Genomic DNA, 22661 nt, shown 5'->3' on the forward strand with positions numbered 1-22661 from the left:
ATGCGATGGCGCAGTGCATTGTGGGCCGTGAGCACCACACGAATTTGGCCCGAACGGCCCATAACGTTTGGTATTCGCCGAACGGGCGAACAGCCGATGTTCGAGTCGAATGTATGTTTGACTCGAACACGAAGCTCATCCCTATTATGGACTATTACAGTTGAAACTGGGCTTCCAAGAATGTTTGATTTCCCATGAATTTATTGTTACTGTAAATGCTGATCATCACAAATCTGAGTCCTCTGATTTGGGTTTATAAAATGTTACTCATTCTTTTGGTCGGTCCTGTAAATGACTCACCATTTATCTTCACCAATATCTCCGGACTCCTCTTCCTTACACTGTTGGTTGTTGTTGTCACTTCACAGGAATAATTCCCAGAGTCCTTCACCTGAGTGGACTGAACTCCATATTGATTATATAAAGTGAATTCTCTGACATTCCGTCCATCTTTTTGAAAAGCAAATTTCAGTTGTGTCCTCGGTCTGAGAGGGCTGAGACTAGTGTCACATGTTAGGGTCATCTCATCACCTTCTACCAATGGATACGGGGTCATTTTTATCTCTGGAATTTCAAATAGATCTAAAAAATAATCACATACACAAATAGGGATGAGCTTCGTGTTCGAGTCGAACGCATGTTCGACTCGAACATCGGTCGTTCGTGCGTTCGCCGAATTCCGAACGTTTGGGCCGTTCGCGGCAAAATTCGTGTGGCCCACAATGCACTGCGATGGCGCAATGCATTGCTGTCTCACGATTGGCCAAGCATGCACTGTGACCCCGCATGCTTGGCCAATCGCAGCGCCAGCAGTGAGGAGAGCAATGGTTGGACACAGGCATCCTGCCTGTGGGCAATCATAGCTCAGCCTGTGTAGTGCACGCCCCACACTATATAAAGCCGCCTTTCAGGCGGCCTCGTGTAGTGTTTGTTAGCATCTGAAGCAGTGGGTGTTCTGTGTACCTTCAACACAGTTACACACCAATCGTTTTTGGCTGATTTACTATTTTGCTCTTGTGTAGTGGTTACTGTCTGTGCCCTGACCGCAGTATACACCACTATATTCACCTCACCTATATAGCTAGTGATCTAGCTTTAATAATAGAGCTTGCAGTCAGTAGTGTTAGTGCGTGCTGTCTGCGTGCTCTGTACCCAGTACATACCACTATATACACCTACATAGCTGTTCTCTATTTGAGCCCGATTGTCATCTGCTGGAGTTATTGGAAGTTGTGCTGTGCTTCCAGCACAGCACAGTATACATCTGTATATACCCCTTTAACTCTGCTGTTTTCTGGTTATTGTCTGCGTGCCCTGACCGCAGTATACACCGTGATATTCACCTCACCTATATAGCTAGTGGTCCATCTTTAACAATAGAGCTTGCAGTCAGTAGTGTCACTCAGGAGATAGTGCGTGCTGTGTGCGTGCTCTGTACCCAGTACATACCGCTATTATCCACCTACATAGCTGTTCTCTATTTGGGCCCGATTGTCATCTGCGGGAGTTATTGGAAGTTGTGTGTGCCTCCAGCACAGCACAGTATACATCTGTATATACCCCTTTAACTCTGCTGTTCTATAAAAAAGGCATCTGCAGGAGTTAGTGGGTGTTGTGTGCCTCCAGCACAATATAAACTACCCAACCACTGTTTTACCCAACTCCCTTCAGGCCATTACCATGTCTGGAAGGCCAGCAAGGAGAGGCAGACAGGCGCGAGCCGATAAAAGAGGGCAAGCAGGCTCTGTGTCTAGAGACAACAGTGCTGGTCGTGGACGCGGTGCATTGTCATCAGCACGTGGCCATGGGACATGCTTGTCCTTCTTTTCTGCAGCTGGACATGTTGAACCGCAACATGCCAACGACTTGGTAGAGTGGATGACCAAGCCCTCTTCATCCTCCTCATCCTCTCTCACCCAGTCTCAGGGTAGTAGAAAAGCAGCTGCCAACACATCGTCGTCCCTCCTCTCAATGTCATCATCAGTGACTCCTTCCCTAGACCCACCACGTCCTCCTGAGGAGTCTCCTGAACTCTTTGAGCACAGTATTGGGTACATGCTCCAGGAGGATGCCCAGTGTTTGGTGGGCTCTGATGATGACACTCAGCTAGAGGAAGGCAGTAGCGTGAGCGCAGAGAGAGAGGATGCTCAAGAAGCACAGCAATCTGGCAGTCATGTTCCACAAGCTGCAGCATACTGCCAGGTTTGCTACAGCGATGAAGAGGGAGGGGATGATGAGGGCACTGACTCCACGTGGGTGCCTGGAAGGAGGGAGGAGGAGGAGGAGGAGGAGGAGGCACATGTCCAACGAGGCAGGATGCCCTCCGGGGGCCAGCTTAGGGGCAGCACACCGACGGAATCACACCGCAGAGCTCCGCCTGTGCAGAGCGCTTCCTCTGCGCGTTATTATAAAAGTTCTTTGGTGTGGGCCTTTTTTGAGACGAGTGCATCAGATCGCATCGCTGCTATTTGCAACATATGTCTCAAGCGTATCTCACGTGGCCAAAACATCAGCCGCTTGGGCACCACATGCTTGACCAGACATATGTTGACCTGCCATGCAGCTCGTTGGCAAGCGTACCTGAAAGACCCACACCAAAGAACAAAGCGGACCTCTCCTTGCTCCTCATCAGCTGGCATCTCTAACCCCACTAGACCTTCAGTCCTCTCTGAAACCTGCTCTGAGAGGAATGAAGGTGTAGAATTAGGTGTGTCACAGCCAAGTGCTTCCGGGAACTCTGCTAGTGGTACATCCACATCCGATTATAGCAGGCAAATGTCCCTGCCCCAGCTGCTGGACCGGCGGAAGAAGTTTACTCCCAGCCATCCACATGCCCAGAGGTTGAATGCTTGGCTAAATTGCTAGCACTTCAACTGCTGCCTTTTCAGTTGGTAGACTCGGCCCCCTTCCGTGAGTTTGTACAATGTGCGGTTCCTCAGTGGCAGGTCCCCAAACGCCACTTTTTCTCACGGAAGGCGATTCCGGCTCTCTACCGGCATGTGGAAGGGCGGTCAGTGGTAAGGTGCATATTACCGCTGACTCATGGTCCAGCAGGCATGGACAGGGACGTTACCTGTCTTTCACGGCCCATTGGGTCACCCTTCTGGCTGCTGGGAAGGATGCAGGACAAGGTGCAGTAGTGTTGGAGGTTGTTCCGCCACCACGCCTCCAAAATGCTACTATTGGTTGTGACACACCTCTCTCCTCCACCCCCTCCTCTTCTTCTTCCTCCATGGCCTCTTCCAGTGCTCTGTCCTCAGAACCAGCGGTGCTCCGTAGGCGTTGCAGGGGCTACGCAAGTACGCAGGCAAAACGATGCCATGCCGTGCTTGCGCTGGTTTGTTTGGGGGACAGGAGCCACACTGGGGCGGATGATTTGTCAGCTCTGCAGGGGCAGGCCGAGAGGTGGTTGACGCCACGCCAGCTTAAGCCAGGAATGGTGGTTTGCGACAATGGCACCAACCTCCTCTCCGCCCTCCGACAGGGACAACTGACCCATGTGCCCTGTGTAGCTCATGTCCTTAACCTGGTGGTGCAGCGGTTCTTGGGCAGGTACCCCGGCTTACAGGATGTCCTGAAACAGGCCAGGAGAGTCTGTGTGCATTTCCGCCGATCATTTAATGCCTGTGCTCGGCTGGCTGAGCTCCAAAAGGAGTTGAACCTGCCCAAGAACCGCCTTATATGTGACATGCCCACCAGATGGAACTCAACATTGGCCATGCTGCAGCGGCTGCACACGCAGCAGAGGGCCATCAATGAGTACCTGTGCGACTACGGCACCAGGACAGGGTCAGGGGAGCTTGGTTTTTTCTCACCACGCCAGTGGGGCATGATCAGGGATGCATGCACTGTCCTGTCACCATTTGAGGAGGCCACAAGGATGGTGAGCAGTGACAGTGCATGCATCAGTGACACTATACCTCTTGTCCACCTCTTGGAGCATACGCTGCGTGGAATAATGGACAGGGCACTTGAGGCAGAACAGAGGCAGGAAGAGGAGGACTTCCTTGCCTCTCAAGGCCCCCTTTATCCAGACAGTGTTCCTGCTGTGCCACTCATCACACAGGAAGAGGGTGAGGAGGAGGAAGAGGAGGAGGAGGATGATTGTGTCAGCATGGAGGTGGAGGCTGGCACTCAGCATCAGCATCAGCAGCAGCAGTCTTATAGGGATGATTTACAGTCCCAAGAAACACGTGGACTTGTACGTGGCTGGGAGGAGGTAGCTGCGGATCATGTTGTCCTTAGTGACCCAGAGGACTCCAGGCCGAATGCCTCAGCTAACCTACGCTGCATGGCCTCCCTGATCCTGCAAAGCCTGCGGAAGGATCCTCGTATTCTTCGGATCAAGGAGAGGGACCATTACTGGCTGGCCACTCTCCTTGATCCACGGTACAAGGGTAAGGTTGCCGACCTTATCTTGCCATCGCAGAGGGAGCAGAGGATGAGACATCTCCGGGAGGCCTTGCAGAAAGCTCTGTGCAACGCGTTCCCAGAGACTGGGAGGTCACAAACTCCTGGTCCTGGACAACGTGTTGCTGAGGCATCAGTCAGAAGGAGCGGTGGAGAAGGTGGCCGTCTGACTGATGCTTTCAGACAATTTTTTAGTCCGCAGCCCCAAGGTATGATTGGTTCCAGCACCCATCGCCAGCATCTAATTTACATGGTGCAGGAATACCTAGGGGCAAGGTCAGACTTGGACACCTTTCCCACTGAAAATCCTCTGGCTTACTGGGTCTTGAGGATGGATCACTGGCCAGAGCTTGCACAGTATGCAATTGAGCTACTGGCCTGTCCTGCATCCAGCGTTCTTTCGGAACGCGCCTTCAGTGCTGCTGGTGGCTTCGTTACCGATCACAGGGTGCGCCTGTCCACCGAATCAGTTGATCGACTGACCTTCATCAAGATGAATCAGTCTTGGATCACCCACAGCTACCAAGCACCTGAAGCTGATGTAACCGAATAATTTTTTTTGAAATACCACATCCCTTCAAGACTGCCTATGCTGATGCTGAGTGACTGTCCTGTTATGTTGATTGTCTATCCTTTTCCTCCTCCGCTGATATGTTGGAAGAACATTTTTGGTTCTGGGTGATGCCAGCAGCCCAATTTTTCTGCCCCTGTTTAACAGGGGCGTTTAAGTACAATTTTTGATGCAATGCTTTGCAGCAGGGCTAATTCCTGCAATAAAACTAGAGTATATGGCAGAGGTTGCAGTGTGATGGCACCAGTGCCTAAGGCCCAATTTTTCTGCCCCTGTTTAACAGGGGCGTTTAAGTACAATTTTTGATGCAATGCTTTGCAGCAGGGCTAATTCCTGCAATAAAACTAGAGTATATGGCAGAGGTTGCAGTGTGATGGCACCAGTGCCTAAGGCCCAATTTTTCTGCCCCTGTTTAACAGGGGCGTTTAAGTACAATTTTTGATGCAATGCTTTGCAGCAGGGCTAATTCCTGCAATAAAACTAGAGTATATGGCAGAGGTTGCAGTGTGATGGCACCAGTGCCTAAGGCCCAATTTTTCTGCCCCTGTTTAACAGGGGCGTTTAAGTACAATTTTTGATGCAATGCTTTGCAGCAGGGCTAATTCCTCCAATAAAACTAGAGTATATGGCAGAGGTTGCAGTGTGATGGCACCAGTGCCTAAGGCCCAATTTTTCTGCCCCTGTTTAACAGGGGCGTTTAAGTACAATTTTTGATGCAATGCTTTGCAGCAGGGCTAATTCCTGCAATAAAACTAGAGTGTATGGCAGAGGTTGCACTGTGATGGCACCAGTGCCTAAGGCCCAATTTTTCTGCCCCTGTTTAACAGGAGCGTTTAAGTAAAATTTTTGATGCAATGCTTTGCAGCAGGGCTAATTCCTGCAATAAAACTAGAGTGTATGGCAGAGGTTGCAGTGTGATGGCACCAGTGCCTAAGGCCCAATTGTTCTGCCCCTGTTTAACAGGGGCGTTTAAGTACAATTTTTGATGCAATGCTTTGCAGCAGGGCTAATTCCTGCAATAAAACTAGAGTATATGGCAGAGGTTGCAGTGTGATGGCACCAGTGCCTAAGGCCCAATTTTTCTGCCCCTGTTTAACAGGGGCGTTTAAGTACAATTTTTGATGCAATGCTTTGCAGCAGGGCTAATTCCTGCAATAAAACTAGAGTGTATGGCAGAGGTTTCAGTGTGATGGCACCAGTGCCTAAGGCCCAATTTTTCTGCCCCTGTTTAACAGGAGCGTTTAAGTAAAATTTTTGATGCAATGCTTTGCAGCAGGGCTAATTCCTGCAATAAAACTAGAGTATATGGCAGAGGTTGCAGTGTGATGGCACCAGTGCCTAAGGCCCCATTTTTCTGCCCCTGTTTAACAGGGGCGTTTAAGTACAATTTTTGATGCAATGCTTTGCAGCAGGGCTAATTCCTGCAATAAAACTAGAGTGTATGGCAGAGGTTGCAGTGTGATGGCACCAGTGCCTAAGGCCCAATTTTTCTGCCCCTGTTTAACAGGAGCGTTTAAGTAAAATTTTTGATGCAATGCTTTGCAGCAGGGCTAATTCCTGCAATAAAACTAGAGTATATGGCAGAGGTTGCAGTGTGATGGCACCAGTGCCTAAGGCCCAATTTTTCTGCCCCTGTTTAACAGGGGCGTTTAAGTACAATTTTTGATGCAATGCTTTGCAGCAGGGCTAATTCCTGCAATAAAACTAGAGTGTATGGCAGAGGTTGCAGTGTGATGGCACCAGTGCCTAAGGCCCAATTTTTCTGCCCCTGTTTAACAGGAGCGTTTAAGTAAAATTTTTGATGCAATGCTTTGCAGCAGGGCTAATTCCTGCAATAAAACTAGAGTATATGGCAGAGGTTGCAGTGTGATGGCACCAGTGCCTAAGGCCCAATTTTTCTGCCCCTGTTTAACAGGGGCGTTTAAGTACAATTTTTGATGCAATGCTTTGCAGCAGGGCTAATTCCTGCAATAAAACTAGAGTGTATGGCAGAGGTTGCAGTGTGATGGCACCAGTGCCTAAGGCCCAATTTTTCTGCCCCTGTTTAACAGGGACATGTAATTACAATTCTTGATATAATATTTCACAGGAGGGCCCCTTCCTGTGCCCACCCAGAGTAACGGTGAGGACTTATAGTGTTGTGGCACCAGCACCACAACCACCAAAGGTGAATTTTTCTACCACTGTTCAACAATGGCATGTAATTACAATTCTTGATATAATCGTTCACAGCAGGGCCCTCCAGCGCCCACCAAGAGTCACTTTGAGGGCTTACAATGTTGTTGCAAAACCAACACCTTGTTCCGCCATTTCTGCAGAGCATATAGGGCAGGCCCCTACTTTCAAACATCCAATTTACAAACATCTCCTACTTGCAAACGGAAGGAGACAACAGCAAGTGAGATGAAAAAAGATGGACGACAAAACAAATTATACAGGGGTGATAACCCTTCCCTATGTTTTCCAAAAAGCTTAAAAATAGTTTTTTTGACTGGAGCTACACTTTAAAAATGTACCAGTTGAAAATTACAAACAGATTCAACTTAACACAACAAACCTTCACAGTCTCTGTCTTGTTTGCACCGCCTGTATACTGCTGTTCTGAGTATATAGGGCCTGGGGGCCACACGCATTTCCTTTTTTTTAATATGGGTACGGGGTTCCCCTTAATATGCGTACAAAACCCAAAGGGGCTGGTAATGGGCAGGGAGGGCTACCCATGCCATTTTTCTGAATGATTTTCAACCATATTGCAGGAACCAGATATAACATTAAAACCGCAAGCAGTTTTAAATGGTGTTATTTCCGTTTAATGTCATTTTGTGCAGGGACTGTTCTAAACACGGGAAACACGTGACACTTCACAGGCATACTACAGACACCCCCCAGGCACCATATTTAAAGGAATATTTCACTTTTTTTTTTCACTTTAATCGTCATTAAAATCAGTGCTCCCACCAAAACGGTAGTTTTTAAAACTTTTTTTTGCAGTGACCCATGTCCCCTGAGGCAGGAGGCAGGTCGCCAAACCCTTTTTAGGACACTATCTTGCATATTAGCCGTTAAAATTAGCACTTTCCAATTCGAACGTTCGAGTCCCATAGACTTCAATGGGGTTCTAACGTTCGTACCGAACGCGGGGGTCGTTCGCAAGTTCTGGTGCGAACCGAACCGGGGGGTGTTCGGCTCATCCCTATACACAAACAGTAATAGTAATGTATCTTCTGTATTGTTGTGAGTGTTGTATGGAATCTTAATAATACATATGGGGAATTTAAATTAAGATCTCAGTGTTTTGCTCAGTGCTTCCAACCTTATGGTAAAATTGTGAACTTTGTAATCAGTAACTGGGGATGAACTTTATGTTCGAGTCGATACATGTCCCCTGGGGCAGGACCAGGTCCCCAAACACTTTTTATGGCAATAACTTACATATTAGCCTTTAAAATTAGCACTTTTGATTTTGAACGTTCGAGTCCCATAGACTTTAATGGGGTTCTAAAGTTCACACGAATTTTAGGTCTGTTCGCAGGTTCTGGTGCAAACCGAGGGGGGTGTTCGGCTTATCCTTAGGCACCACCAGCGCAGCGCTTGCTCTGGAATGGCAGCAAGCAGGTGTGAGTCCATCTGCATGCACAGTGAGGAGAAGACTTTTGGAGGATGGCCTGGTGTCAAGAAGGGCAGCAAAAAAGCCACTTCTCTCCAAGAAAAACATCAGGGACAGACTGATATTCTGCAAAAGGTACAGAAATTGGACTGCTGAGGACTGGGGTAAAGTAATTTTCTCTGATGAATCCCCTTTCCCATTGTTTGGGGCATCCGGAAAAAAACCTTGTCTGGAAAAGAAAAGGTGAGCGCTACCATCAGTTCTATGTCATGCCAACAGTAAAGCATCCTGAGACCATTCATGTGTGGGGTTGCTTCTCAGCCAAGGGAGTGACTCACTCACAGTTTACCTAGGAACACAGCCTAGAGAATGGTGCAAGAGGATCCAAAAAGTTAGTTATCAATAATTACATCTCCCTGGCCAACTACTAGGGTGTTCATTGCTAGTGGTGTTTAGGCAGGTGCAGTCTATTTTCTCCACTGCAGGAGAGTGTAACAACAATGCAACTTGAGGAGGATGTCAAGGGAAACTGGGTTTCTCTAAGATTCCCTTATCTTATTACCTGATCTTAGGTCATACAGAGTCTTTTTAAGTCAATGACCCCCCCCCCAGGTTTTGGTGTACATTTGTGAAGTGCCCAGTGAATGGAAGCTGGGGAGAAGCTTCTACTGGTGGACATTGCAGGAAGTTCTGGTGGCTCGGTGTGGTCACTGTACTGAATTGAAGCTGCTCTACTGTCTGAATAGTACAGAGCTTCAATCTCATTTAAAGTTCCTTTTTCTTTATTGACTGAGTAGAAATATGGAGTCTGCACTTTTCACTCTTTATGTAACCTTTGCCCTAATCCCTCTGTCTCTGAGTTAATTTGGTCATATAATAAACTCTGTTGAACTGTCCTAAAGTGACTGGCTCTCACTTTCTTCCACCCTACAAGTCAATGATTCAACCCTGAAGTTAAAAGTCAGCCCACTGAGGCACTTGGGGGTCCTGAACTGCCTCCAGAGGTTGAGGGGGTGCTACATACCAAGAGGTTTGTCCACTTGTCTTTAGAGACTATTACAGTTGAAACTGGGCATCCAAGAATGCTTGATTTCACATGAATTCATTGTTACTGTAAATTCTGATCCTCACAAATCTGAGTCTTCTGATTTGGATTTATAAAATGTTACTCATTCTTTTGGTTGGTCCTGTAAATGACTCACCTTTTATCTTCACCAATATCTCCGGACTCCTCTTCTTCACACTATTGGTTGCAGTTGTCACTTCACAGGAATATTTCCCAGAGTCCTTCACCTGAGTGGACTGAACTCCATATTGATTATATGAAGTGAATTCTCTGACATTCCGTCCATCTTTTTGAAAAGCAAATTTCAGTTGTGTCCTCGGTCTGAGAGGGCTGAGACTAGTGTCACATGTCAGGGTCATCTCATCACCTTCTACCACTGGATACGGGGTCACTTTTATCTCTGGAATTTCAAATAGATCTAAAAAATAATCACATAGACAAACAGTAATAGTAATGTATCTTCTGTATTGTTGTGAGTGTGGTATGGAATCTTAATAATACATATGGGGAATTTAAATTAAGATCTTAGTGTTTTGCTCAGTGCTTCCAACCTTATGGTAAAATTGTGAACTTTGTTCAGACAATTAGTAACCAGGGATGAGCTTTATGTTCGACTCGAACATTGGCTGTTCGCCGAACAGCAAAAAATTTTGGGTGTTCGCGGAAAATTCGAAAGCCGCGGAACACCCACAAAAGTCTATGAGAGAAATCAAAAGTGCTAATTTTAAAGGCTTATATTCATGGTATTGTCATAAAAAGTGTTTGAGGATCCGAGTCTTGCCATAGGGGACATGTATCAATGTAAAAAAAAGTTTTAAAAATGGCTGTTTTTTTGAGAGCACTGATTTTAATAATGTATAAATATAATAGTATAATATTCCTTTAAATTTCGTACCTGGGGGGTGTCTATAGTATGCCTGTAAAGGGGCGCATGTTTCCCATGTTTGGAACAGTCTGACAGCAAAATGACATTTCTAAAGTAAAAAAGGTAATTTAAAACTACTCGGAGCTACAATGGTCCGCAATACACATACAAGTTCATTGATAAAAACGGCATGGGGATTTCCCCACAGGGGAATCCCGAACCAAAATTTTAAAAAAAATGGCGTGGGGTCCCCCCAAAAATCCCTACCAAACCCTTATTCAACCCGGCAGGCTGCAGGAAAATAGGGGGGACAAGGGAGTTTCCCCCCTCCTGAACTGTACCAGGCCACATGTCCTCAACATTGGGAGGGTGCTTTGAGGTAGCCGCCCCAACCGGAGGGACCGAGGCTGCCGCCGGACTGGCGGAAGCCCTGTCCTCTTTCTCAAACCTTTTCCGCCACCCCTGCAGTACCGTGCCCTTAGCCAGTCCCCCCCGTCTTGCCCGCTACCCCTGTTTGTGACTGCTCAACACCCCCACAGCCCGTTTCAATACTGCCACAGTCTAGCCCTATTGAAGGAAAAGAAGAGTTACCGGGCTGCACAGGTGTAAACCCACCAGCCGATCGTCGCATCTCCCTTTCTGTTGGTTAGCTCAGGGGAACCTCCATAATAGTGAACATTGGTGAACCACCATAAATAATTGAAATAATTAGCAAAGTAAAGTCCAAAATGATGTTTCTCTACAATAAATTCTGCTGATCCAGAATATGGAAAACAAATATTGATCGTGAGAAAACAGTAAGTCGGGGAAAAAGGCTTGCGACTCCCTCCACCATAAACGCAGCACTACACCAGTTGTGAAGATGCAAGTACAAACTGCTTACCAGATCCGTTTGACCACTTTAATTAAAAAGTAAATCAAATAACGCTTGTACAGGATAATGCCTGCTCATATGGATAGTGATGCAAATGACAGTAGCTGGTACGTCTCTCTTCACAGACTCAAGCGGCAAATGTGGAAGAATACAAAAAGATCCATAGCATAATACTGACTTTAATAAAAAATACGTAAAAAAACACAGACAGCCAAAAGGCTCCTTACATGGTTATGTGCCCGACCTGGCACTGGGACTGCTCGCTCTGACCAAAAGACCCACTCTTCGAATCATAGAAGAGGTCCTTCCGCATTCGATATTGGCGTGCGTTCCAGGCCTGCCGACCAACGAACCAGAGGGCCGGAAGTGGCGTCGAATAGCGTGACCAAGTACCGCTCCGATGTACGTTTCGTTGTTAACGTCTTCAGGAAGCGTACTAGGTCACTCGTAATTATTGCTTACAGTATACTGGATCACTCATCGAATTATAGCGAATAAGAAACACCGATCGTGCGCAGCCTCAGTACGATCAGGCAAAACACAACGAACACTAGTGATTCAAAATTTGTAGGAAAACTTTAACAACTTACCGTATATACTCGAGTATAGGCCGACCCGAATATAAGCCGAGGCCCCCAATTTACCCCCAAAAAAACTGGCAAACTTATTGACTCGTGTATAAGCCGAGGGTGAGACATGCCTGTCCATCCCTGTGTGTGTGTCCGTCCCTGTGTGTCCGTCCATCCCTGTGTGTCCGTCCATCCCTGTGTGTGTGTGTGTCCATCCATCCATCCATCCCTGTGTGTGTGTGTGTCCATCCATCCATCCATCCCTGTGTGTGTGTGTCCATCCATCCATCCATCCCTGTGTGTGTGTGTCTCCATCCATCCATCCATCCCTGTGTGTGTGTGTCTCCATCCATCCATCCATCCCTGTGTGTGTGTGTCTCCATCCATCCATCCATCCCTGTGTGTGTGTGTCTCCATCCATCCATCCCTGTGTGTGTGTGTCCGTGTGTGTGTGTGTGTGTGTGTGTGTGTGTGTGTGTGTGTGTCCAGCCTACCTGTGTCCCGAGCCTCCGTCCCGTGCCTTGCCTCCTTGCCTCCGTCCCGTGCCGTGCCTTGCCTCCGTCCCGTGCCGTGCCTTGCCTCCTTGCCTCCGTCCCGTGTCGTGCCTTGCCTCCGTCCCGTGCCGTGCCTTGCCTTGCCTCCGTCCCGTGCCAGGATCGCCGCTCTTCGTCGGCGCCTCGGCGGCCATTCTAAAATTCAAAAGCCGCGCCTCCTCCTTCGCCTGTGATAGGCGGAACACTGAATTTCCCAGCAGCCTGTGTTCCGCCTATCACGGACATCGTCTCATCCTCGTACTACGGACGAGGATGAGACGATGTCCGTGATAGGCGGAACACAGGCTGCTGGGAAATTCAGTGTTCCGCCTATCACAGGCGGAGGCGGAGGCGGAGGCGCGGCTTTCGAATTGTAGTATGTCCGCCGTCTGTCTGCTCGATACGCTGATCGAGCAGTCAGACGGCGATGACTCGAGTATAAGCCGAGGGGGGCACTTTCAGCCTCAAAAAAGAGGCTGAAAATCTCGGCTTATACTCGAGTATATACGGTATAACAAATACAATTGGAGACTATATCAAATCCTTAACGAATTATAGCGAATATAGTATGCAATTGTATCGGATCCCTAACAAGTTCTAATGAATGGCAAAAACAGGTCGTGCGCAGCCCCAGTGCCACCCAGGCAACACAACGAACAAATACAATCATTAACGTTTATGTCCTCAATATTAATTTATAGGACAATGCACCAACAATACATTTTCCATTCGAAAGTAAAAATATATAAAACAAACACATGATTGGCTAATATAAGACAAATGACAGATGAATTACTAGTCTTTTGTAAAATTCTAGCACAAAAGAATATAGTATAAAAAAATATAACAATAAACAATTATGTTTTTTTGAGGATATATATATTGTAAGGAATATAAAAAAAGGGAAAATGAACAATATACATGTTACACCTCCCAAGCCATTAGGAGGAAACGTACAAAAGCATATACCAACCATAAAATAAAACAAATAAATGTAAATAAGCACACACGCCTATCATATAAAAAGGGGTACATGCCTGCCTAAAAAAGATAGGAAACCCTATAAAATAACACCAGAGTGTAATCAAAAAAATGATTAAACACTCGATAGCAGATATAAATTTAAAGCTGAAAACAGGAAATGGAGAGAGGATAGAGGGCCAAGACTAGAGGAGTAAGTGTACCTTACTTCGTGTACCTCTGAAACCTGAGGGATTCTCCAAATTATTTCCAATCCATTAATCATTGGACAAGAAACTATTTAGATCTAGTTCGATATTCATTCCCAATGGCTGCAAAGTTTGTAATTTATAAATCCATCTAGTTTCATTTTTCGAAATTTCTCTTTTCATATGTGTTCCTCTCCAGTGTCTCGTGATTTTATCAATCCCATAAAACCTACTTAAGGAAGGATCACTATTATGGTACTGTTTAAAATGTCTCGAGAAACTGTGATTGGGAAAACCTTTCTTTATATTAGCAAGATGCTCATTTATTCTAATTTTTAGTTGTCTGGGGGTGCGGCCTGCATATTGCAATGAACATGAACATTCCAATACGTATGTTACGTGGTCTGAATTGCAAGTGATGAGAGGTTTAATCTTAAATTCCTCTCCCGTTACACATGATGTGAAAATCTGCATTTTTTTAGGTGTCCCAGGACCCCTAGCAATATTACATGCACGACACCTGGTACAGAAATGAAAACCAGAGTCATCCAAGAAAGTTACCAATTTCTTTGGGGGGTCTGGTACATTTCGAGGTATCCGATTTCGAAGGCCAGGGGCCCTCCTATAGATGAACCTAGGCCTACTTGAAATGGTAGATGCAAGGTCTTTATCTTTCAGTAAAATGGGCCAATATTTTTTAAAAATGGTCTCTACTTGTTTATAGTGTCTATTAAATCCCTTCACAAAAGCTAAATTGCCCTTAAAAGTGGATTTGGGCTTGGGGGTCAATAGGGATTGTCTCTCCATATTTGGCACTTTGTCAAGATCTCTAGTTAGGATCTCTGACTTATACCCTTTTTCTAGGAATCGCTCTGTTAGAATTCCGGCCTGTGTAGAAAAATCTGTCTCATTAGTACAATTTCGCCTGAGTCTCATGTATTGTCCCTTAGGGACTGCTCCAATCCTCTGGGGGTGATCGCAGCTGTGTGTCGGCACATGGCCATTCCTGTCGGTGGCCTTAAAAAAGGTTTTAGTTTGGAACTCCCCATCTAGTTTGGTGATGGTGAGGTCCAAATAATTAACCTCTTTCATGCTTGATTCTGCTGTAAATTTCAAACCATATTTATTCCTGTTCATTGTTCCCAAAAAAGAAACAAAACTGGCCTGGTCACCCTGCCAAAACAAGATCACATCATCAATGTATCTTTTGTAGAACACCAAAGAACCATTCATATTAAGAAAGATGCTCTCAGATTCCCATTTGTTGAGTACAATATTAGCTATACTCGGGGCATACCATGCCCCCATGGCCACACCCCTTATCTGGTTGTAAAAATCATTATTTGCCCAAAAGAAGTTATTTGTCATAGCTAACTTTAACCCTTTTAGTAAAAAATTAATCTGTAGCTTTTTAAGATTGGATTCTTTATTTAATGCCCATTTTAATGCATCCAATGCGTCATTATGCCAGATGTTGGTATAAAGGGATTCGATGTCTACTGTAATCATAATGGTATCATCTGTAGCCACCAGTCCTTGCAAAGAGATTATCAAATCTCTACTGTCCTTAAGATAGGAGGGACTCAAAGGGACTAGCGTTTTGAAAAAAAAACATCTAAATATTCTCCCAGCCTTGAAAAAAGGGAATCCATCCCACTAATAATGGGTCGACCAGGGGGAGATTCTTTATTTTTATGTTCTTTGGGTAATATATACATCACAGGGATTTTAAGAGCATTAGGAATGAGATACTCAGCTTCTTTGACATTTAGAATTTGTTTGGTTTTTCCTTCTGACACCCACTTACTAAGTTCTATTTTTAATTCTTGGGTAGGGTCACCCCTAAGTTTCACATAGGTAGTGGAATCAGCTAGAAGCCTCCCCATCTCTTGATAGTAATATTCACGTGTCATTATCACCAACCCTCCCCCTTTATCAGCTGCTCTTATCACTACCTGTTTATTTTCTTCCAGCGATTTTATCCCTTCCCAATTTTTATGGCTCACCCTTGCTTTTTTTATTTCCATGTCTCTTACCTCACTCTGTACCATATTTTTAAAAACTTCAATGTGATGATTGGAGTTTCTTTTAGGATTGAAGACTGAATTGTTCCTCAGTCCACTATGGACATAGGGACAATCAGTCCCCACAGGAGTAATACCAGAACTCAAATTACTAGCAAAATGTTTCTTAATATTTAACTTCCTGATATACTTTTCGATGTCGACAAATACCTCAAACTTATCAACATCTTTACTGGGCGCAAATTTTAATCCCTGATTCAAAACCTCCATTTCCTGTTTATTAAACACCACATCTGTTAAATTAAAAATACCCTGTCCTACTTGTCTCTTTTTCTTTTTCTTTCTCCCTCTTCCTCTTTTTCCTCTCTTTCTACCTGATCTTTGGAAAGATGGGTGAATTGGGTTGGATACGATAGGGTTCTTTCCATCCCCTCCATTCCCCCCTGCTGGTAATTCTGATGGGGACCAGGTCTTCCCCTAAAATTCCCTCTAAAAACCCCTCTAGGGGGTCTTGGGGGGTATTGACTTTAGTTATAATCATAATAGCCGTAGTCCTGAGGCCTATTATCTAAAGGGCCGTATCCATTATAGGTCTATACTGAATAAGGGGTGGGGTAGGGGTAATAATTGGATGGAGGATGGTTGGTTTTAGGGGGAAGATTAGTTTTAGAGGGTTGAGAATTTTTTGACGTTTTTTTGGGGGTGCTGGCTTGCGCTTTAAAAGCTTTAGCCACTGTTACTGGAACCTGTTCTCTCTCAACTGATAATTCAGATCCAGAAGTAGATAGTAAGGTCTCTTGCCATTTATAAACCTTGTTTTGTTCATAATCTTTAATATCTCTTTGGTACTTTTTAGTTTTCTTAGTTTGGATCTCAATATCGTATTTAGCTAAATGGGTCTGTAAACCACGTAACATACGTATTGGAATGTTCGTGTTCATTGCAATATGTAGGCCGCACCATCAGACAACTAAAAATTTGAATAAATGAGCATCTTGCTAATATAAAGAAAGGTTTTCCCAATCACAGTGTCTCGAGACATTTTAAACAGTACCATAATAGTGATCCTTCCTTATGTAGGTTTTATGGGATTGATAAAATCACGAGACACTGGAGAGGAACACATATGAAAAGAGAAATTTCGAAAAATGAAATTAGATGGATTTATAAATTACAAACTTTGCAGCCATTGGGAATGAATATCGAACTAGATCTAAATAGTTTCTTGTCCAATGATTAATGGATTGGAAATAATTTGGAGAATCCCTCAGGTTTCAGAGGTACACGAAGTAAGGTACACTTTGTCCTCTAGTCTTGGCCCTCTATCCTCTCTCCATTTCCTGTTTTCAGTTTTAAATTTATATCTGCTATCGAGTGTTTAATCATTTTTTTGATTACACTCTGGTGTTATTTTATAGGGTTTCTTATCTTTTTTAGGCAGGCATGTACCCCTTTTTATATGATAGGCGCGTGTGCTTATTTACATTTATTTGTTTTATTTTATGGTTGGTATATGCTTTTGTACGTTTCCTCCTAATGGCTTGGGAGGTGTAACATGTATATTGTTCATTTTCCTTTTTTTATATTCCTTACAATATATATATCCTCAAAAAAACATAATTGTTTATTGTTATTTTTTTTTATACAATATTCTTTTGTGCTAGAATTTTACAAAAGACTAGTAATTCATCTGTCATTTGTCTAATATTAGCCAATCATGTGTTTGTTTTATATATTTTTACTTTCGAATGGAAAATGTATTGTTGGTGCATTGTCCTATAAATTAATATTGAGGACATAAACGTTAATGATTGTATTTGTTTGTTGTGATGCCTGGGTGGCACTGGGGCTGCGCACGACCTGTTTTTGCCATTCATTAGAACTTGTTAGGGATCCGATACAATTGCATACTATATTCGCTATAATTCGTTAAGGATTTGATATAGTCTCCAATTGTATTTGTTATAAGTTGTTAAAGTTTTCCTACAAATTTTGAATCACTAGTGTTCGTTGTGTTTTGCCTGATCGTACTGAGGCTGCGCACGATCGGTGTTTCTTATTCGCTATAATTCGATGAGTGATCCAGTATACTGTAAGCAGTAATTACGAGTGACCTAGTACGCTTCCTGAAGACGTTAACAACGAAACGTACATCGGAGCGGTACTTGGTCACGCTATTCGACGCCACTTCCAGCCCTCTGGTTCGTTGGTCGGCAGGCCTGGAACGCACGCCGATATCGAATGTGGAAGGACCTCTTCTATGATTCGAAGAGTGAGTCTTTTGGTCAGAGTGAGCAGTCCCAGTGCCAGGTCGGGCACATAACCATGTAAGCTGTCTGTGTTTTTTTATGTATTTTTTATTAAAGTCAGTATTATGCTATGGATCTTTTTGTATTCTTCCACATTTGCCGCTTGAGTCTGTGAAGAGAGACGTACCAGCTACTGTCATTTGCATCACTATCCATATGAGCAGGCATTATCCTGTATAAGCGTTATTTGACTTACTTTTTAATTAAAGTGGTCAAACGGATCTGGTAAGCAGTTTGTACTTGCATCTTCACAACTGGTGTAGTGCTGCGTTTACGGTGGAGGGAGTCGCAAGCCTTTTTCCCCGACTTACTGTTTTCTCACGATCAATATTTGTTTTCCAAATTCTGGATCAGCAGAATTTATTGTAGAGACACGTCATTTTGGACTTTACTTTGCTAATTATTTCAATTATTTATGGTGGTTCACCAATGTTCATTATTATTATTTTTTTAAGGTAATGAATGTTATCATTATATGTGCATATTTTGACTTTAGTGATTATTCATCGTCTTAAATATTTTTTCCACAGTTTTTGTAAATTTGTGGTGTAGGCAATGTTTTTTCGTAGAGCGCCCCTAATCACTGTTATCATAGCACTACAACATATCCAAATGTCAAGCACTTTTCTGCAGCAGAGAATGACATTTTACGACCCGACTTTGGGGACACATATCTCGGGGTCACTTGGTGCTAGAAACCCCAAATTTGGTGATTTTGTAGTGCTAGTTCTACTGTGTTTGCATACCAGGGTTCCTAGCTACAAGTGGCCCTGAGATACGTGGCCCCAAATTCAGGTCACAAAATATCATTCTCTTCTGCAGAAAAGTACTTGACATATTGTCCATATCTCGGGGTCACTTGGTGCTAGGAACCCCACAACTTGTGGCAGGTGACATGGCAAGTGTACAATCCACAACTTGGTCACGTGGCACTTGTGGCAGGTCACGTGGCACTCGTGGCAGGTCACGTGGCACTCGTGGCAGGTGTCATGGCAAGTGGACAATACACAACTTGTGGCAGGTGACGTGGCAAGTGGACAATGACATACAGCATATGCACTTGCCTTGCGATCGACATACGTGGCTTCTTCAATCAGGCATGCTGACAACTTCATTGATGTGATCAATATACAGTAAATGAAATAAGATGTGTGTGTTGTTTTGCACTGGTACACTGCAAGTATGAGAAGTTGATGTGACAGATGTATATAAGTAACTAACCATCTTACAAAATTTCTAATTCAAATAGAAAAGATTAGACAAAAATATAATTTAATAGAATAAAATAGAAAGAATATACAACCATGTTCTGAAATTCAAATTTCAAATAGAATAAATTAGAATTTTGAATAGTATGAATTCAAATTTTTTAATTAATTAATTTTAAATTTGGATAGAAAATGTTATAATAAAATAGAAAATAGACTAGAAAGACGATAGAACAGAACAGAATACAATATATTATATTGTATTCTGTTCTGTACTTATGTTTTTCTAGTCTATTCTTTTATATTCTATTAAAATCTTTTCTATTAAAATCAAAATCATTATATACAAAATGTGAATTTTGGAAGATGTATATATATATATATATATATATATATATATATATATATATATATATATATATATATAAGATTTCGACATTCGAAAATATTTCAACCAAATTCGAAAGTATTTCTACCAGATTCGAAATGATTTCAACCGCATTCGAAATGATTTCAACCGCATTCGAAAATATTTTGTGACCCGACTTTAGGGCCATGCATCTCGGGGTAACTTGGTGCTAGAAACCCCAAATTTAGAGATTTTGTAGTGCTAGTTATATTGTGTTTGCATACCAAATGTGACATTTATACAGTAATCAATGCATTTTTATAGCACTGATCGCTGTATAAATATGAATGGTCCCAAAATGGTTTCAAAAGTGTTTGATATGTCCTCCGCAATGTCACAGTCCCGATAAAAATCACAGATCGCTGCCATCACTGGTAAAAAAAACGAAAGAAAAATAAATAAAATTTCCATACATTTTGTAGACACTATAACTTTTGCGCAAACCAATCAATGTAAGTTTATTGCGATTTTGAATTTTTTTCTTTAAATTTGGATATTCATTATAGCAAAAAGTAAAAAAATATTGTTGTTTTTTTTCAAACTTGTCGCTCTTCTTTTGTTTATAGCACATAAAATAAAAACCGCAGAGGTGATTAAATACCACCAAAAGAAAGCTCTATTTGTGGGGAAAAATTAATTAAATGCCATATGTGTGCGGTGTTGTATGACCGCGCAATTGTCATTCAAAGTGCGACAGCGCTGAAAACTGAAAATTGGCCTGGGCAGGGAAGGGGGTGAAAATGGCCGGTATTGAAGTGGTTAAAGCTTGTTATGTTTGGTATCTATTTGATTGACATAACCCCATCTTTTATATGTTTCCAAAAATTGCAAACGAATCTTCAGGCCTAAAATGTGCATTTGGAAAGGATTTAGTAAACCATTTTGGCTGTATTAAAGAGTAGATATGTACACATCCCATGACTTACTGTGTATGGAGATAAAAACTTCATCTGAGAAATATAAATAATAATTCCAAGTATTCGGAGTTATTCCCTTTGTACATTTGTATCTCCCGATGTTCATCATGTTTACAATTCCTACATGAAATTCTGATGTTTCGTTCCAGTTTTGAATGACAGAATCTTCCTTGTAGAATATTGTATATCTTCCCGTGTAGTCAGAATGATGGAGACATCTCAGAGTCAGATCATCTCCTTCATGAACATGGAGAGGAACCCTCAGGATCACCGGGTCTGGAACACAGAGAAGATCTCATGAGAAGATGGAGGACAGACACAGAATTACTCCCACAACCATTTGTAGTAGAGATGTGTAGTAGATGCCTCCTGTGTGTGACCTCCAGGAATTAGTATATACTGTATGCTTCATTTATCAATTAGTTTTCATTTAGGAGATCTCATCACTAGGATAACAATTTAGGAGAAAACACTGTAAAGAAGATGTCCAATACTTATCTGTCTGGTAGGCAGTGGCTCCAGTCTTCCCTTCCAGGTGTTCCTACATGTTGTATTGGCCAGCAGGGGGCGCCCCAGAGCAGTGGTGTATTTAGGTTTTGTACTACTAGACCTCACTAAATTCATGCACCCCCTAATTTAAATACAACCCACCCTTCCTGTCAAGGCCACACCCCTACCTATATAAGATCATCATCTGTAAACCACACCCCTTCCAGACCCCGGCCCCCCTCCATCTCCCCCCTAGCAGCAAAAATACCCCTTCAGCACAAATCATCACCCTCATATAACTCCTTCCAGTACAAATCCCCTTTCTCAGCACATACCCTTGCCTCAACCCCCCCATCTCTCCCTCCCAACATAAATCCCCCTCCCAGCATAAATCCTCTTCCATCTCCCCTTGGCAGCATAAATTCTCCCTCTTAGCAAAAATCCTCCCCCATCTCCCCCTCCCAGCATAAATACCCCTCTCAGCACAAATCCTCCCCCATCTCCCCCTCCCTGCATAAATACCCCTCCCAGCACAAATCCTCCCCCATTGCCCCGCCCAGCATAAATACCCCTATCAGCACAAATCCTTCCCCATCTCCCCCTCACAGTATAAATACCCCTCTCAGCAAAAATCCTCCCACATCTCCCCCCCAGCATAAATCCTCACTTTCAGAAAAAATCCTCCTTCATCTCAAACCTGTGCCTCCTTCTCTCCCCTCCCAGCACATCCCCCCCCCCCCCCCCAGCTCCTTCTCCTGTTCTGTAAGAGCAACCTGCTCTGCTGGGACTTGTAATATCCGTAATCCGCAATAAAGTCAACTGCTGGCTGCACTAAGAAGAAAACTGTGGGTACTGCTTGATAATAGGTTTCTGTTATTTTGTCTGGAATGGGCAAAGAGAATAATAAATGATATATTTCCAAATATGAAAAAAATTAACTGACCAAAAACAACGTCCAGTCTGGCAGTGCCGCTTCTTTCTGTACCAGCCTGGCAGCTGTAGTTCCCACTATTCCGAATGTCTGCAGTTGTAATGGTATAGATTTTTCCTGTATGTACCCATGTATCATCTTTGTACCAGGCGTAGGTCAGATCTTCTCCTCCAGAGGACCCCACATCACACGTCATTGTTATAGACTCTCCTGTGAAGATCTTCCTCCAGTTTGGGGTGAAGGTGACCACAGGGCTCACTGCCCATCCTGAAGAGGAATAAAGTGGAATTCTATCTTCTGCCATGGTAATTCCACACAATAAAATGTAATATGTTCTAAGAAAGTGGCATGACATGGTACTCAGCCAACTGACCCTTCAGATGAATTCATCTACATAACTAGTCATCGTACGTCACATTCAGAAGGACTTGTATGGCTAAGTATATTTAGATGCATCAAAAAAAAAAAAAAGGTGTGCAGAGTTTCCCTGTCTCCTGGCAGCATGCTACAGAGTAGGAACCGTTATCTCCGTGTGGAAGCAGTGGTCTCTCTGCAGAAGCCTGACATGCCCCTTGCTCAGTCAGAGATCTCCAATCAGCAGGGGGCAGTAGAATTTCTGATTGCAGAGCCATAGGAGTGACTGAGCAGAGGGCGTGTCAGGCTCTATAGATAGACCACTGCTTTCCCACAGTTAGTTAGGGTCCTTCTCT

At 43.7% G+C, this 22661-nt stretch overlaps 1 protein-coding gene across 1 annotated transcript in view; it reads right to left on the minus strand.

Annotated features, from left to right (window-relative positions):
- Nucleotides 1-253: 253 nt before the first annotated feature.
- Nucleotides 254-22661, minus strand: part of LOC143958846 (Fc receptor-like protein 2) — an 86258-nt gene continuing 63850 nt past the window's right edge. Inside the window, exons 7-8 of the mRNA XM_077467827.1 lie at nt 9791-10072; nt 254-582 (exon numbers count right to left, since the gene is read on the minus strand). Of these exons, the coding sequence (XP_077323953.1) occupies nt 254-582; nt 9791-10072 (611 nt within the window). The remainder of the gene's footprint in view (nt 583-9790; nt 10073-22661) is intronic.

The sequence above is a fragment of the Lithobates pipiens genome, unplaced genomic scaffold (genome assembly GCF_037356315.1).
Source record: "Lithobates pipiens isolate NorthernLeopardFrog02 unplaced genomic scaffold, aLitPip1_a1.2 Scaffold_62, whole genome shotgun sequence".
NCBI classification, from domain to species: Eukaryota; Metazoa; Chordata; class Amphibia; order Anura; family Ranidae; genus Lithobates; species Lithobates pipiens.